Genomic DNA, 17,033 nt, shown 5'->3' on the forward strand with positions numbered 1-17,033 from the left:
AATCCATGTGCCCTGTCTTTGGAGTACGTGGGTCTCCCGGGGATGCAGATATAAACCTTTTCTTTTCTGATTCACTCGACTCTTTATTTCTTACGCCGCCTCCTGAGCCACCTAACCTAACAGGAAGATTATAAGAGAGGGTTTCACGTGCCAGCAAAAGTTACTGGCGTGCTCTGTTTGGCACGCGAGCCAGTGGTTGCCCACCACTGCCCTATACCCCTGGGAGAGGAGGTGTCTGCCAGTTCTCAGGGACTGAGTGTATTGGGGAAATAAGGGAGAGAAGACCTCTTCACCTCCTTGGACCACACTGCTGCTTGAGGAAGTATTGGCTTCCCCAGGGATTCCAGCTTCAGCCCTGCTTTTCTTGCCTATGGCCCTTCTTATTTGCATATATACTTGACTATTTACACTTTCATTCCTTACATCAAGGCTAGAGGTAGCTATGAACTGACACATTTGCAAAACATGTTTAATTAGGCAGAAGATGGCCTTGCTCTGTGAAGGTATCAGGCGCTAGTTTCTCCACCTGTGTCAGAAGCAGACTCGGACATGTCCATCCTTAAGGAATCAGCAAATTTACTCCACTCCCTGGAGTAAGAAGAAGACAAAGGTCAAGGCTTTGACTCTTGAAAGATACAATTAAACTATTCATTATTTCCTCGTTTCAGATAAGAATTCTAAGTGTTCCCAATTATTTACGTTTTCAAGAACGGTTCCTGCTCCTGTGCCTTCTGCTCCCCCTTCTTGTTTGTCTTCTTGCCAAATACATGCTTCAGCTTAAACGACCGCCTGCTCCAAAATCCATGTTGCTAGAAAACAGATGGGGAGACATGAACTCTACGTTTCCCCTGCTTTGTCTTGACACAGTACTTTGTCCTCCTCAAATTTACCTCTATATCAATGTCAGACGAAGATGTGAATCTGGAGAAAAAGCTGCTTGGAGGAAAATACATACCAACAGTTAGTGATTCATGCCATTCTCCATGTCTCTCACACATACAGTTCTGGTCTTATTCGGACTAATTGGGTACTTGGGTCTATATTCCTGAGCAAAATCACCACACACCTGGGACCTGGAAAATGATTCCTTGCATGCTGGGCTTCCAATTCTCTGTGACAGTTTAAAATGGCCCTGCAATGTCTCTGGGGGACCTATGTATGTAGCTTCGCATAGGATATAGGCAGGATTTTCAGTGTGTTACTGCATTTTTAAGCATGTGCAGTGTGGACAAAAGGGATCACACCTAACCAGACAAGCTCAGGGGAGGTCTGCATGGCAGTCTTGCAGACTCAGAGACCTAAAGTAACCACAAAGGATGGTCTGAAAATTCAATATTTAACTGCAAACAGGTTATAGTGGGTTGTCATGTCCTAGGCCAGTATTTTCCCTGACAAAGATCAACTTAGATCTTTACTGAGCCCATTTCTCTTCTTGCCTCTAAGATAACATATCTGTGAAATGTCTGGGTAACTTGTAAATTCCTCTTTTTTCTGGACCCTTCAGGGTGCAACAAATAGCACCAAGACATTCCCTCATTGTTATGTTATCAAGTTAATCGTCAACTGTTAATTATGTTGAACTGTCCTGTATCCATCTATGTAAAAGCAGCACATGTCCATCATTTCACTTTTTATCCTATCCCAGAGGTTTCCCTGCTTTGCTTTATCCCACCTCCTTAATCTATCACCAATGGAGTTCATGGAATCCACCTACATCCCTTTCCTTTGATTGCAATGTATAAATACAGATGTAACCCACCATTCTTTGGAGCATTACCTCAATTCCTAGAGGTTCTACTTCCCAGCATATGTTGACAGTTTGGCTCAAATAAACTCACAAAAATTCTTTACAATGTTTTTTTACGTTAACAGCAGCAAAAATTCAGCACTCTTTGGGGTCACCAACCTGCACCCAATCCTGCACCCAGCCCCTCCATTGGAGCACGCCTACCAACTCCACCACTATAATGACAGAATGGCACACATTGCTCCTATAAGGTGACATCCTTCAGATGCTTGGTGGTTTTCAGATATGCATACCCTTGATGACCTGTGTAGTTTTCACCAGTGTCCTTAAAGTAAACACAAAGGTTTAAATCTCTTGACTTTCGTGATTTTGTGGGGTTTTCTGACTCAAGTGAATAATGGGCCATTTTCCGAGATCACCCCTGGCCGCTTACAGAAAGAGGAAGTTCCTCTCCTTAAAAAATTCTACTTTAAAAATCACCAGACCCATATTTACCTTGAGCTTCCCTTTTTCTTTAGCTTCCTCCGAAAAATCTATTTTGGAAGAAAACGTCATGATTATTCAGCACAATGACCTCTAAAGCTTTATTCCTTCTCTTTTAAGTGAGATGATTAATTTTCTGAGGACAGATACTCTGTCTAGACCTTTGTCTCTCCCATAGTCCTAACTTAGGACCTTGCATGCAGCTGGCAATGCATTTTATTGGTTGTTTCAGATCACATTCAGCAGATAATTCCCGATAAAAACTCTTAGAAGTAGCAAAGAAAATGAAAGTGCCTACCAGAAACCTACACAGCAGGTTTGTTTTAGGTCAAGAACCAGAGTAGGATGCCTGTTATTACTGATACTATTCATCATTGTTGAGGAGGTCCTAATTAATTTAATAGGAAAAATGAAGTACTGGAAGGAAAGAGACAAAACATATTTGCACGTGAGATAATGCACAACCTAAAAAGCCCAAGAGCATAGATTAAAATTGTAGTCAGTAAGATGGCTAAATCAAGACATGCAAATCTCAACAGCTTTCCTACATACCACAAATAACTAATAAAAAAATGAAAGAGTCCATTTACAATATCAATAAAATGTATAATGGAATAAACTTAACAAAAAATGTGCGAGACCCATTAAAACTCTTCTGAAGGACTTTAGAAAGAATACACAAAGTGAGGTACCATGTTCCTAGAAGGTAGTAAAGATGCCAATTCTCCTTAAATTAACCTACAAATGCACTGTAATCCTATTCAAATTCCAAGATAATTTTTAAACATAAACTGACCAACTGACATTTGGTAGAGAAAATATGCAATGAAATGTATGAAAAAGATAAGAAAAGGAGGCGTTTAACTTCCAAAAAGGAGTTTAAAATGGAACTGGAATTATATAGTGACACAGGCCGTAGCCAGTTTGGCTCAGTGGATAGAACATTGGCCTGCAGACTGAAGCATCCTGGGTTCCATTCTGGTCAAGGGCACAGTCCCGGGTTGCAGTCTTGATCCCTAGCAGGGGATGTGCAAGAGGCAGATGATCAATTTTTCTCTCATCATTGATGTTTCTATCTTTCTTTCCCTCTCCCCTCCTCCCTGAAAGCAATATACATAGATAGATAGATAGATAGATAGATAGATATAGATATATAAATATATATATATACTGATATATGTATATGTCTATATCATTATATATATATTGATACTGCTACTGATAGTTCTACTGGTACAAAACAAATATAACTGGGTCAACAGAATACAGTCCACAGAAAGGTAAATTTCAGATCAGTGAAGAAAGAATGAGATCTTCAATAAAACATTTTAAGACAATTGGATCTTCATGTAGGGGAGTAACAGTCAACCACAAGAAAAGCAAATAAAACCAATGATAGTTTTTTTTAATTTGAGAAAAAAAACCAAATATTACAAAAAGGACTAGAAGAAAATATCAGACTACTTTCATACTGTGAGGTGACAAAGACCTCGCTAATAAAATCCACACCCTATAAACCAAGAGAAGATGGACAGATATGGTGACAGATGTCTACACACAGCCTACTCATCACAGCCCTTGCCCTCTTCCACCCTAGATTGTCTTCTTCCTGTTGATTTATGGAACTCTTTTTACATTAAATAACTTAATCCTTAGTGGCTTTCACTGAATTTCAATGTTTCAAATATTCCCCAGTGTTCTTTTTTGTTGTTGTTAATCCTCACCTAAGGATATTTTTTCCATTGTTTTTCAGAGAGTGTGGGAGGGAGGGGGCAGGAGGGAAAGAAGAGAGAGAAATAGGAATGTGACAGAGGCACATCAACTGGTTGCTTCCTGCATGGCAGGTGCCCTGCTACCCAGGTACCTGCCCTTGTCCTGGAATCAACCTGGGACCCTTCGGTGCTTGCACTGATGCTCTAACTACTGAGAAACAGCGGCTATGGCCCCAGTGTTTTTGTCTTTAAGGACACAGAACAGTGGAGTAGGAAGCACGGACTTCGCAGTCAGGCAGAACAGGGTCCTGCTTTTGCCTTTGCCACTGGGAGCTTAAGTCCATCTCCATCTATGGGAGAAGGTGGTACTATCTTCCTCACAGGATTGTGGGGATTGAATCGCTCATGTATATGGAAACATCTTCATCCTGTGCTTGGCATCAACCAGTGCTAAGTTTGCTAATGGTGTCACAGACAAGGTGGTCAAATCTATCAAAGTTTCTGCCTGTGGTATCAGGCTCAAAAAGCTGTTTCCCACCACCAGATTATAAATATATTGCTTCTGTTTTCTTCTAGTACTTATACAGGTTCTATATTTTTTTACATTTTGTAAATATGTTTGTTTAAGATGAGAATATAAATCTGCTATTATTTTCCTTCTCAAATAATTAGGTGGCTTTTCTATTCCCATTTTTCATTTTCTTCCACAGATTAGAATATTAAAATGTGAGATTTCAAAAGTCTTAGGAACATATAGGTCTGAAGCCACTTGGTCTTTACACATCTCTGCTCTGCTCCATGATGTGTTCACCCAGGTATTTCTCTCTTGGGGAGGCACATTTTTAAAAATTGTTTACCATATTTTTAAGTTCTCAGGGGATGGAACTGCCTTACTATTACCTCAAAGAAAAATAGTGACACAGCTCACAAAAAAACTAGGAACAGCATGGCTGGAAGACTCTGGGAAAGCTTCATGAAGAAAGATGAACCTGAGCTGGCTTTTGAGATATTCACCAGACTTCCCCAGGGAGAGCACAATAAGGGAATTTTAGATGGGCAAAGGCATTTTAAAAAGTGGGAATGGGGCTGGTGTGGCTAGGTTATGGTGTGGGGTGCCTTTGGCTGGAATGGAGGGCTGTCATGACTGTTGAAAGGGTAAAGAAAATATGTTGGATTTATGGGGTAGAGTCATGATCATCAGCTTACAAAATCGTTCTTTTAATGTCAGCAATCTGCCTATAGGGAAAAGTACACCATTATGTAATTGAACAAAAGGGACACAGACAAGCTCTAGGAACAGGTGACTCTAACATGACATGCTTTAGAGAAGCCTGATGCAGGATTTAGGTTGCAGTGTTTTAACTGAACCTACGAACACCATGCCTTACACACTGGAGAAGAAAGCTGCTAAGTATACCTTAAGAATTGACAAGATCACACTTTTATCATTATGCCATGTCCCATCTGCTAGGGTGACATAGCTCCATGAGGTTGGAGATTCTATATCTCTCCTCATTTTATCCAACAAAGTAAGAAATCAGGAAGAGACTAATAGGTGAGTACATCAACTCAACCTCGTACATTTTGAGTTGAAGAAATTTTGCTATCATATCAAATAAGGCCTATAAAACTTAAGTTTCAAAATAGTCTAGTGGCTGGTATGGCTCAGTTGATAGACCATTGGCCTGTGGACTGAAAGGTCCCAGGTTCAATTCCAGTAAAGGGCACATGCCTGTGTTGTGGGCTTGCTCACAATAAGGGCCTTGCAGGAGGCAGCCCATCATTGATGTTTCTATATCTCTCTCCCTCTCCCATCCTCTCTGAAATCAATAAAAATATATATTTTTGCCGAAACCGGTTTGGCTCAGTGGATAGAGCGTCGGCCTGCGGACCGAAAGGTCCCATGTTGGATTCCAGTCAAGGGCATGTACCTGGGTTGCGGGCACATCCCCAGTAGGAGATGTGCAGGAGGCAGCTGATCGATGTTTCTCTCTCATCGATGTTTCTAACTCTCTATCTCTCTCCCTTCCTCTCTGTAAAAAATCAATAAAATATATTTTTAAAAAAATAAAATAAAAATATATATTTTTAAAATGGTCTAATGGCTTGTTATCTTGATTTCATTTCAGAGATTTCAAGGAGTGGGCTTCCTTTAGACATCCCAAGAATATAATTTGTAATAAAAAAAAATAGAATAAAGCATATCTCAGTGCTCATGACTAAAGAAGAGCATCAAGTAGGAGTAGACAGGACTGTGGCTTTGATTTTCAGGTTGTGGGTTCTGAACCTCCTCAAAGATGGACTAGATATTGGAAATCTGAATTAACTCTTGTCTTACCACAAGGAGACAGAAAACTACAAAATAAAACGTTGTTACTGCAATCACAGGTGATGCAATGATGATTTCCTTCTTATATCTTGGCATTTCTTGCCTGAGCTAGAAGAAGGAGGAGGAAGAGGAAGATGAGGGAGAGGAAGAGGGGACGGTGGAAAGGGAGGGGAAGAAGAGGAGGTGGAGGGTGAGGAGGAGGAGGAGAATGAGGGGGAGGAGAATAAGAAGAACAAGAATAAGAACACCAACAACAACATTAAAAAAACCCCACAAAGATACGGAAAGCATAAAAACTAACTATTCTCTAGCCTATTCTAATGAATTGCTAGCTATTCTTAACTACTACTCTAAAACCCCACCTTTCCACATGGTTCTTAAGCAATATACCAAATCTTATAGGTTTTTAAAGAACATACCACATCTGATGTGTTATGTAATCTGATCATTAGCATTTTCTTGTACAATTTGTTTATCTTGGAATTTAGGTCCTCTTCTCATCTACCCTAGGAACAGTGGCACAAATCTCTAAATGAGCAAAGTGGAAGATCACTGTCTAAGCCAAAGTCACATGATCAAGACACGACTGAGAGGAGGTGCTCCTGGTCTTCCTACCTGGGTACTTTCATGGCATGTCCTAAATCAGTGATGGCGAACCTTTTGAGCTGGGCGAGTCAGCATTTTGAAAAACCCTAACTTAACTCTGGTGCCGTATCACATATAGAAATTTTTTGATATTTGCAACCATAGAAAAACAAAGATTTATATTTTTGATATGTATTTTATATATTTAAATGCCATTTAACAAAGAAAAATGAACCAAAAAAATGAGTTTGTGTGTCACCTGTGACAGGTGTGTCATAGGTTCTCCATCACTGTCCTAAACTGACTACAAGTCCAGGTCAGGTGTTTCAGGACCTGTCCTTACCTCATTAGACACCCTCTCTTCCTGCTTCCCGAGGGTTTGCATCCTCTCATCTTTCCATTGTTCCTCATTCCACTCTGGGTTGGATATCTTTACTTCCTGCTGCTCAGTGAGCAGTCTCATCAGAAGGCCTATTCCAGAAAAGAGTTTCCTCGGTTAATTTTTGAAACTTGAATGGTTAAGTTCAGGTTTAAGAGAAGGATTTCATCTGTTGTTTTTCAAATGATTCAGGGACATATCTGCATCATGTACATTTGAAAGAGGCAGTTTAATGAATGGTAATAAAGTTGATTCTATATCTTCTAGATTTCCCTCCAAGAAATAAGGCAATTGGTAATTTAGTGCACTATTAACATCACTTTTATCATTAAAGTCTAGCTGCTCACTCATAATGGATGCGGAAGTGTCGCCTTTTTTGACTGAGGATGCCCTCTCTGGCTCAATGGTCAGCTCAGTGCTGGAGTCCTGCCGGGCCTGTAATGTGTTCATTAGCGGTCCTTTTATTATGAGTTCTTCATCTGTCAAAAAAGAAGAAATCGAATTTGATATTGAAGGACTCACGGGATAGTTATTTGTCAGTCCACAGCCATACATCCAAGTCCAATATATAGGGAATCAGCAAGTATCTGAGTGCCGTTTGGAGAAGAGAAATATAAACCCCAACTTACATCTATGATTGTCGACAAAACAAAAGGAGAAACTGTCTCTTTTTTTAAAGTGGTTAATTACTTAGAACATTCCATAGCATGACATATGGTGACTATATTTAGGATTATTCCATTGGTCCCCAAGGGCCAACTGCCGGTTACTGGAGGAAAGCCAGGGCTGGAAGACCCACTCAGTTAGATGCTCTGCAGATCTACTGTGAACTCCTCACATTCACGCACCCATCCTGTCCTGCTTCAGATGCAGAGGGGGCCTGAGCCTTCCTCTCTCCGCTCTTCAGAATGCTTGTGTTCTTGCTACCATCACAGATGACCACCATTAACACCCACTGCTAACACGTCCTCATCTGGACACACCCTTCTCCACTAACCCACCGATTCCTCACTTGGGCCCTGCTTCCACATATGCCAGCCCCATAACAGACGGCTCTAAACAGAAGAAAAAAACTCTACCCTCACTCTGTGCTTAAGATATAGGCAGGCATCTAGGATGTACATTAAGAGACTTGCCAGGTTGTGTACCACTGTGGAATGTTCAATAAATCTATGGAATAATATTTGGGGTTCTGAAATACAGAAGGGAAAAAATAACTTTTGTCAGATGCCTACTTTGCTATCATTTCATGTCATTTCTTATATTTTCAGCTGTACTTGGGGAACCATCCAAAGATTCTGACTGTGTGAAGGTCAAGTGCACCATTGTGCAGCTGGTACACAAGGATTTTCAGAAGAATTAAAAGTATTGCTGGTGGTGATAAGGGTGAGAGAAGGAGGTAACTTCCTGGGAAAGAGCATGGGCTTGTGGAGAGTCCCAAACTGGGAGCTGGAGACCTGGGCACGAGGTGACAGCTGTCAGCCCTTTCTCGTCTTGTTTTCACTCACCTTAAAAGGAGATGAAAATGCCTGTTCTGCCCACTGTTGGGGCAGAAGGGAGTAATATCATTGGTCAAAACATTGTTTTCAAAATAAGCAACACTGACTCTATATCAGTAGCACAGATCACTGATAGAAACTTGTATTTAAGCTATCTGGGCATGAAAACACATTTGGGAAGTTATCAAGTAGCTGCCAATAAACCTAACGTGTAGAAAAATACTTAAAAGCACACGACTGTTTGGTGGATAGAACACCTTGTGCTTCAGAGCAAGTTCAGAGGTGCACAGTCTATAAAGAAAGAGCCCTCCCATGCCATAGAAGGGCTGGGTAGCAGCTTCTGGTGATGGATCCAAAAACTCTCAGGTTCCAAATAAAACTTACATAAAACAGCATCATTTGTACTCTTTTCATAAACTTGCAAAAACAAACAAAATAAGAATGTATCTTCATCTGTCTACACTGCAAAGGGCAATTGAAACCTAATGCATACAAAAGAGTTTACAAACTGTGACACGCTAATGAACAAGTTCTCATTTGGAAGCAAAGCACCCAGCAGAGAGCACAACACACACGATGTAGCCATTAATGGTAATATCCTTCCCTTCATCTGACTTTTAGCAAAGAGAAGTTCTTAAAATGTTAGAGTTGAACTCTGATTAAATGAATAAAAATAATACAGTTACTTTATTTGCCTAAAAATGTATTGTCATTGATTACAAATAAAAAATGAAAACAAAATAAAAATTAAAAAGTTTATCATCAGGCAATTGAGACTCACCACAAGGTGTGTCGGTCACACATTCGATCTCACAATTCAGATTGACTGTCTTTGCAACAGCCTCAATATGATTTTTAAATTGGCAGAGGCAGCAGGCCAAATGGTTAGGTAAGATACTATAAATGGAAACATACAGAATTATATTAGTGACAGAGGAGTTACTTGGAAAACAGTTGTTTTTTAAAACTTAAACATGCACCTACTGTATGACATAGCCATTCTACTTTCAGGCACTTATCAGGAGAAATTGAAGTATATTTCCATAAACAGACTTGTACATAAATATTCACAATAGCTTTATTGGTAATAGTCAAAAATTGGAACAAGTCAAATAGCCATCAATGTTGAAACATACGGATATATCCATTTTTAATGGAATACTATTCAGCCATAAAAGGACATGAATTATTGATAGGCAAAACAACATAGACTAAACCTATATAATAAAAGACTAATATGCAAATCGACCAAACTGCAGAACGACCAGTTGCTATGATGTGCACTGACCACCAGGGGGTAGATGCTCAATACCGGAGCTGCCCCTTGGTGATCAGTGCACTCCCACAGAGAGAATGCCTCTCAGCCAGAAGCTGGGCTCATGGCTGGTGAACACAGAGGTGGTGGTGGTGGTGGTGGTGGTGGTGGCGGGAGCCACTCCTGCCTCCACAGCAATGCTAAGGATGTTCAAGTGCTAGCTTAGGCCCACTACCTATAGGGAGCTGTCACTGGGCATCCACCAAGATCTGGGCTGAGAGATACTCCCCCGCCCCCCTGCCCCCATTGCACGATTTTCATGCACTGAGCCTCTAGTCTTAAAATAATCAGCTGAATAAAGGAGGCCAGTTAGAAAAGAGTAGATACTATACGATTTCATTTATATAAAATTCTAGAAAATGCAAACTAACCTATAGTAACACAAAGCAGATCAGTGTTTGCACAGGAATTGGGGAGGGCAAGGAGGAGTGGGAAGGAAGAATTATAAAAGGGACATGATACAGCTTTTTGAGGTTATAGACAGTTTGATTTAATGATGGCTTTGTGGTGTGCAGGAGGCAACCAATCAACCAATTGATATGTCTCCCTCACATTGATCTCTCTCTCTCTCTCTCGCTCTCTCTCTCTCTCTCTCTCTCTCCCTTTTATCCCACTCTCTTCCTCCCTTCCACCCTCACTAAAAATCGATAGGAAAAATATCTCCTGGTTAGTATTACAAAAAGACAAAAAAAAAAAAACACAAAAAAACACTCCAGCCTGCCGGTGTAGTTTAGAGACTGAGAATTGACGTACGAACCAAGAGGTCACAGTTGGATTCCGGGTCAGGGCACAGGCCTGGATGCAGGCTCAATCCCCACTAGGTTACATGCAGGAAGCAGCTGATCAATGATTCTCTCATCATTGAGGTTTCTCTCTCTCTCTCTCTCTCTCTCTCTCTCTCTCTCTCTCTTTCTTTCTCTCCCCCCTCCCTCTGCCTCTCCCTCTCTAAATAAAAATATATATTTTTTAAAAACTTCTGGTCTTCAGTGATAAGTTTAATAGAAGGCACAACCTTGGAAAAGATATTTAGTAAACACATATCTTACAGAAAGGACTTGATATAAAACACTCTTAACACTTAATAATAAGATAAATATCAAATTAAAATGGATTTGAACAGACACTCCATTGAAAAATGTATTTTTCACATAGACATTCCACACATCAGCTATTAGAAAATGCAAGTTAGAATCACACTGCAATACAAATGCATTCCTACTAGAAAGGCTAATTTAAAAAATCAAACAGAAATATAAAGGTCAGGTGAAACTGTGGAGCAATTGCAACTCTCATCTACTGCTGGCGGGAAGGCGAGATGGAACAACCACGTTAGAACACAGTTAGGCAGTTTCTTTACTAGTTAGATATGCACTCAGCATATAATGCAGCAGCCCCCCCCTTAGGTATCTTACTCCAAAGCAATGAAAATGTATGTTCACACAAAGACCTGCATGTGAGTATTTTTAGCATCTCTATTCATAATAGCCAAAAAACTAGAAACAGCTCAAATATCCATTACCCGATTACTACAGAAACAAACTAGTATATACACACAATTGGAATACTATGCAGCGATAAAAAAAGAAATGTACTACTGATAGATGCAACAACTAAGATGGATCTCAAAAGGATCATGCTACATGAAAGAAGCCACACACAAAAAGCTACACTACATACAGCATGTCAAACTCACAGCCCACGGCCACATGCCTCATTTATTTGGATCGTGTTAGCTTTTGAGTTTGACACACTTGCTCTACATGATTTCATTTATAAGACACTCTGTAAAAGGCAGGACTATAACAATAAAAAATCAGACCTGTACTTGACAGGGGCTGGAGGTGGGAGGAGGAACTGACTGCAGATTAATATGAGGGGACCCTAGCCAGCTTGGCTCAGTGGATAGAGCATCAGCCTGTGGACTGAAGGATCCCAGGTTCGATTCCGGCCAAGGGCACATGTCAGGGTTGCGGGCTCATTCCCCAGTAAGGGGTGTGCAGGAGGCAGCCAATCAATGATTCTCTCTCATCATTGATGTTTCTATCTCTCTCTCCTTCTCCCTTCCCCGCTGAAATCAATAAAGAAATACATTTAAAAAAAAAGGAGAAATATGAGGGGCCCTGTGGGGATGATAAAAGTGTTCTGGATCTCTAATGTGATGGTGCTACATTTATCAAGACTGCACATTTATCAGAACTCACTAAACTGTACGCTTTAAAAGAGAGAATTATATTAAATACAAATTATACTTAAATAAACCCGACTTAAGAAAATAAAAAAGCAAACCATAAGAACCAAGTGAAAATAAATAGAAGAAAAATCAACTTGCCGAAACCCGTTTGGCTCAGTGGATGGAGCCTGCGGACTGAAAGGTCCCAGGTTCGATTCCGGTCAAGGGCATGTACCTGAGTTGAGGGCACATCCCCGGTAAGGGATGTGCAGGAGGCAGCTGATCGATGTTTCTCTCTCATCGATGTTTCTAACTCTCTATCTCTCTCTCCCTTCCTCTCTGTAAAAAATCAATAAAATATATTTAAAAAACAAAAAGAAAAATCAACTTACAGTTTTTCTAATTCAGGAGCTGTCATGAGAATGTTATCAAGTGTTGTCAATGTCACTTGTGTTCTTCCCATGTCTCTGAAGGAGAAGGACCAAACATGCATGATATGAACCCAAAGACAAAAATTTTATTCTTGAAAAAGACACTTAACAACATCTGTTGACCTAAATTCTGGCTTCTCTGTCAAGCCAGCTCCATAATTCAAGGTGCTTTAGTTTATTTTCCATACATAATCATTTTAGAGAGCTCTTCTTGAAGAAATTTAAATGTATTGCATCATCAGATTAATGTATTTTCATCATCAAACTAATGACTTTGGTGAACAGTACAATGTGTTATTTTGTTTTTGTGTTACCATCATCCTACTTCTCATTCTCTGTTCCAACCACTATTTGATCACTTTTTTAAAAAAGCACAGAATGTATAACTTCTTCCTTTTTTCTTTTTGAGATCCATGGTATTTCTCCATGCATCTACATGTTTCATGGCCGAATGTGTTTTTCAACACTGCTCCCTTTCTCTGCTGGCTGTCTTGCCCTTGTACATTTTTTATCACTTTTCTGTGCCAATAAATCATTTTTGAGAATAACCCAGTTAAAATTTAAATTATGAGTTTTTTTGTCAAAATGCAAAATTGTTCTTCTTTGACAAAAGTAAGAACAGAAATCATCTCATGAGCCATGAAATTGTTGCAATACTTACAAATATTTCAATGCTGGCAAATTAAAAAGATATGGATCTTGAACAGTCATCAGAGGATTTTCATGTAGAATTCTGGAAAATGCAATAGAATTAAAATTGTCTGCATTTTTAATAACTGCTATGAAAGTTTATATTCATTTTGTTGGTTCAAAACGTGAAGGTTAAAAAAATCATTTTTCGTCTATTCCCAGAGATCACCCTTAGAATCTGTAAAGCATTCTCTTTTGTTGTTGTTAATCTCACCTGAAGATATTTTTTCCACTTCTTTTTTTAGAGAGAGTGAGAGAGAGAGACAAAAAAACAACAACAACACATCGATGTGAGAGAGACACATGGGTTGGTTGCCTCCACCACATGACCCAATGAGGGCCAGAAATAGAACCTACAACTCAGCTATGTGCCCTTGACCAGGTATTGAACCCAGAATCCCTTGTTGTATGGGCCAATGCTCCAACCACTGTATAACACAGGCCAGGGCTACAAAGGATTCTTAATTGGGGAACTACCCAAGTTTCTGAATGATAAAGTGCAGAAGAGAAAGTAAAAAATAAAAAAGAAGAAGAAAGAAGTGGATAGCAAAGAAAAATATACTGAAGAACCTTTCAGATTGAAAACCCCATTATTAACTATGCTGAGAGGAAGCTCCTGCTCTACAGAAAATCCATTTCTTTTTTCTTTTTTTCAATATTTCTTTATTCATTTCAGAGAGGAAGGGAGAGAGAGAGAGATAGAAACATCAATGATGAGAGAATCATTGATATGCTGCCTCCTGCACACCGCCTACTGGAGATCAAGCCTGCAACCCAGGCATGTGCCATTGGCCAGTATTTAAACTGGGACCCTTCAGTCCCCAGGGCGGTGCTCTATCCAGTGAGCAAAGCCGGCCAGGGCAAGGAAATACCATTTCCAATGTCCTCATAATTCAAGGTGCTTTTCTATCATCTCCAGAACTTTTTAAAAATCCAGTGTAAACCATCCAGATGAATAGAAAAATAGACCTAATTCCTTGCTTTTGGAGCCACAAATGGGATAGATGTAAGAGGAACTGGTGAAAGCCATGCTCCTATCACATACTCCCATGTGTATTCTTGCATCACAGGCTTCCTTACAATGTATGTAATCACCTATTTACTTGTCAATTTCTTGACTATTAGTGCCTGACATTTACTAGGAATTTAATGGATGCTTGTTTAAAAAATAAATAATATTTTGATTACATATCAATCAAATAAATAAATTTCTTAATTGACACAAACTTTTATTCCCAGTGCTGAAATAAATTTTCCCCTCAATTCAGTATTATCACCCTCCCCCCTCAATTCTTGAAAACAAACAAGCCCATGCCAAAAGTCAGTTCTGGGAAAGCAGAGCATGGCATATGTCAGTTAAACAAGTCTCTTGGACACTTTGTACCTTAGTTTCCTCATTTAAAGAAGAAAAAAAAAACTGAGCTTATACCCAGCCAACCAATCACTGTATGAAGTTTTTACACATAGCTTTTACATGTGTTCATCTTCTATTTCACTTACAACTTGTGTAACAGCTTCATTCCATGCCAGGTCTGAAATGTTCCAAAGTTCACTTTGGTGATTAAATTGCAACCAAGATTTCTATTAAAAAAAGACAAGAGCAAAAGAAGAGAAAAAAATTCTTTCAGATCACTTATCCTTTAGCAGAGATTCTAATTTATATATGATAAAACAACCTCAATACTCCCTCTATATACCAAAATTCTTACTATGGGAGATATTTGCTTATGGTTTATGCTTTCATGTTTATACATGTGGTGCATTAGATAAAAAAAATGCTTCTATTAAACTGATCTATATTTCTCTGAAATAAAGCTACACAACCTCAACACTATTGACATTTGGGGCTAGATAATTCTTTATCATGGGGAACTGTCCTTTGCCTTGAACAATAATTCTGGCCTCTGCCACTAGATGCCATTAGCAAATCTACAGTTCTGACAACTACAACTCTCTTTGGCGATTGCCAAGTGTCACCTGGTGCAAAATCACCCTGGTTGAGAACCACTGCTATAGTATGGTTCATACTGTTTTTAACTTTTTGAGGAAAGTCCATACTGTCTTCCACAGTGGCTACACCAGTCTGCATTCCCACCAGCAGGGGAGGAGGCTTCCTTTTTCTCCACAGTCTCACCAGTACTTATCATTTGTTGATTTGTTGATGATAGCCATTCTGATTGGTCTGAAATGTTATCTCATTATTGTTTTGAGTTGCATCTCTCTGATGATTAGTGACTTTGAACATGTTTTCATATGTCTCTGGGCGTTCTGTATGTCCTCTTTCACAAAGTGTCTATTTAGACCTGTTGCCCATTTTTGTTGGATTATCTATCTTCCTTTTGTTAAGGTGTATGAGTTCTCTGTAAATTTTGGAGATTATACCCTTATTGGAAAAATCATTGGCAAATATGTTCTCCCATGCACTGGGCTTTCTTGTTGTTTTGTTGATGGTTTCTTTTGCTGTGCAGATAGAATGGTTCATTCGGAATGTGACAGAATTCTCACACTAATCTATGCTAGAGACAAATGGGATTTTCTACATAAATTTAGTAGTTTTCTAGTAATAAAATTTTAATCTTACTTCAAAATAAATAACAAAAAGGTTTACAATTATGTTTTATGAAATTCCTAAACACAATGAGGTTATATTTATAACTTACATATATTGTAAAAGAGGTAATGAATCAAATGCATTCTTTTCAATAAATTCTATCTTATTACAGGACAAGTCCCTAGAAAAAGTAAAAGAAAAATAGTGTTTAATTACTTATTAGTATCTAATTAGTAGGAATAACTGGTAGAGCTTACAATAATATTGAATACACAGGTTTAGTCTAAACTGAAAACCTTAAGAATTGTGATTTGAACCATCTACAACCCATTGTACTGCCCTCACTCAAAAGTCTCACCATCAGGATCTTCACAAATACAACATACAACTATAGATCTGGATACATTTTGAAGGTATTTATTCCTGAGAGCAGAAGAATTGATTAGAAGACCCTTTGCGGTCTCATCAAATTTAGATTATGAGCTAAAGTTTATATCTTCGTGTACATTTATAAATGTCTAACATTAAAAAAAAATAGTCTCACATCTACACACCTCCCTGGTTTACTTCTGTGTTTTAGCAAATTCAATACCAGAAGAAATAAAAGATGCCTTTTCACATAACTTAAAAGGAAGTGACTGCTCTAAATAATACAGAACTTTGAACTAATACAGAACGTTGAACTAATGATACTTTCTATTATACTAATAGCAATTCATTTCTTATTATACATTGTTTTAATATCCATGTATTTAATGGCTTCAGTTGTACAGTGGTCGGACAACACAACACAACATGGTGCTGGATTTTTATTTGAAAACACCATCCCTTGTCTATAATTCACTGTCTTATTTCCATTGATTCCACTTTAGTCCCTCACTTTTCTCACTTTTCTCCTCACTTTTCTAACTGTCTTCTGACTGGTGTTTCCATCTATAATCTCGCCTTTGCTAAACCATCCTGCACACAGCCACCAGATTAACACTCCAGAAGTGGTTCTCAAATACCAAGTCAGCATCACTTGGGAACTTATTAAAGATGGAAATTCTCAGTCCGACTGTGGAGCGACTGAATTAGTAACTGAGGGTACAGCTTGGGTTTTAACAAGCCCTCCAAGTGACTCTGTTGTAGGCTAAAGCTTC

The 17,033-nt window shown here is 39.0% G+C and overlaps 1 protein-coding gene across 1 annotated transcript; it reads right to left on the reverse strand.

Annotated features, from left to right (window-relative positions):
• Positions 1 to 204: 204 nt before the first annotated feature.
• Positions 205 to 12,680, reverse strand: LOC139016765 (leucine-rich repeat-containing protein 37B-like). The gene is made up of 8 exons (XM_070424983.1): positions 12,612 to 12,680; positions 9,516 to 9,631; positions 7,583 to 7,714; positions 7,200 to 7,327; positions 2,243 to 2,280; positions 891 to 933; positions 700 to 809; positions 205 to 588 (listed from the first exon to the last, which is right to left on the reverse strand). Exons 1-8 carry the CDS (start codon positions 12,635 to 12,637, stop codon positions 507 to 509), a joined length of 675 nt encoding a protein of 224 aa, XP_070281084.1. The 5' UTR covers positions 12,638 to 12,680; the 3' UTR covers positions 205 to 506.
• Positions 12,681 to 17,033: the final 4,353 nt, after the last annotated feature.

Source organism: Myotis yumanensis, unplaced genomic scaffold (assembly GCF_028538775.1).
Source record: "Myotis yumanensis isolate MYYU_CA2020_CCGP unplaced genomic scaffold, mMyoYum1.0.hap1 SCAF_9, whole genome shotgun sequence".
NCBI classification, from domain to species: domain Eukaryota; kingdom Metazoa; phylum Chordata; class Mammalia; order Chiroptera; family Vespertilionidae; genus Myotis; species Myotis yumanensis.

What these genes read in the sequence shown, in the direction of transcription:
- LOC139016765 (XM_070424983.1), bottom strand. Translation starts at nt 12,637, where the DNA reads ATGACAGCTCCTGAATTAGAAAAACT. An exon ending in CACTTCCGCATCCATTATGA is followed by an intron (nt 7,328 to 7,582) that starts GTGAGCAGCTAG and finishes TTTCTGGAATAG; the next exon opens with GCCTTCTGATGAGACTGCTC. An exon ending in CGTCTGACATTGATATAGAG is followed by an intron (nt 810 to 890) that starts GTAAATTTGAGG and finishes TCTGTTTTCTAG; the next exon opens with CAACATGGATTTTGGAGCAG.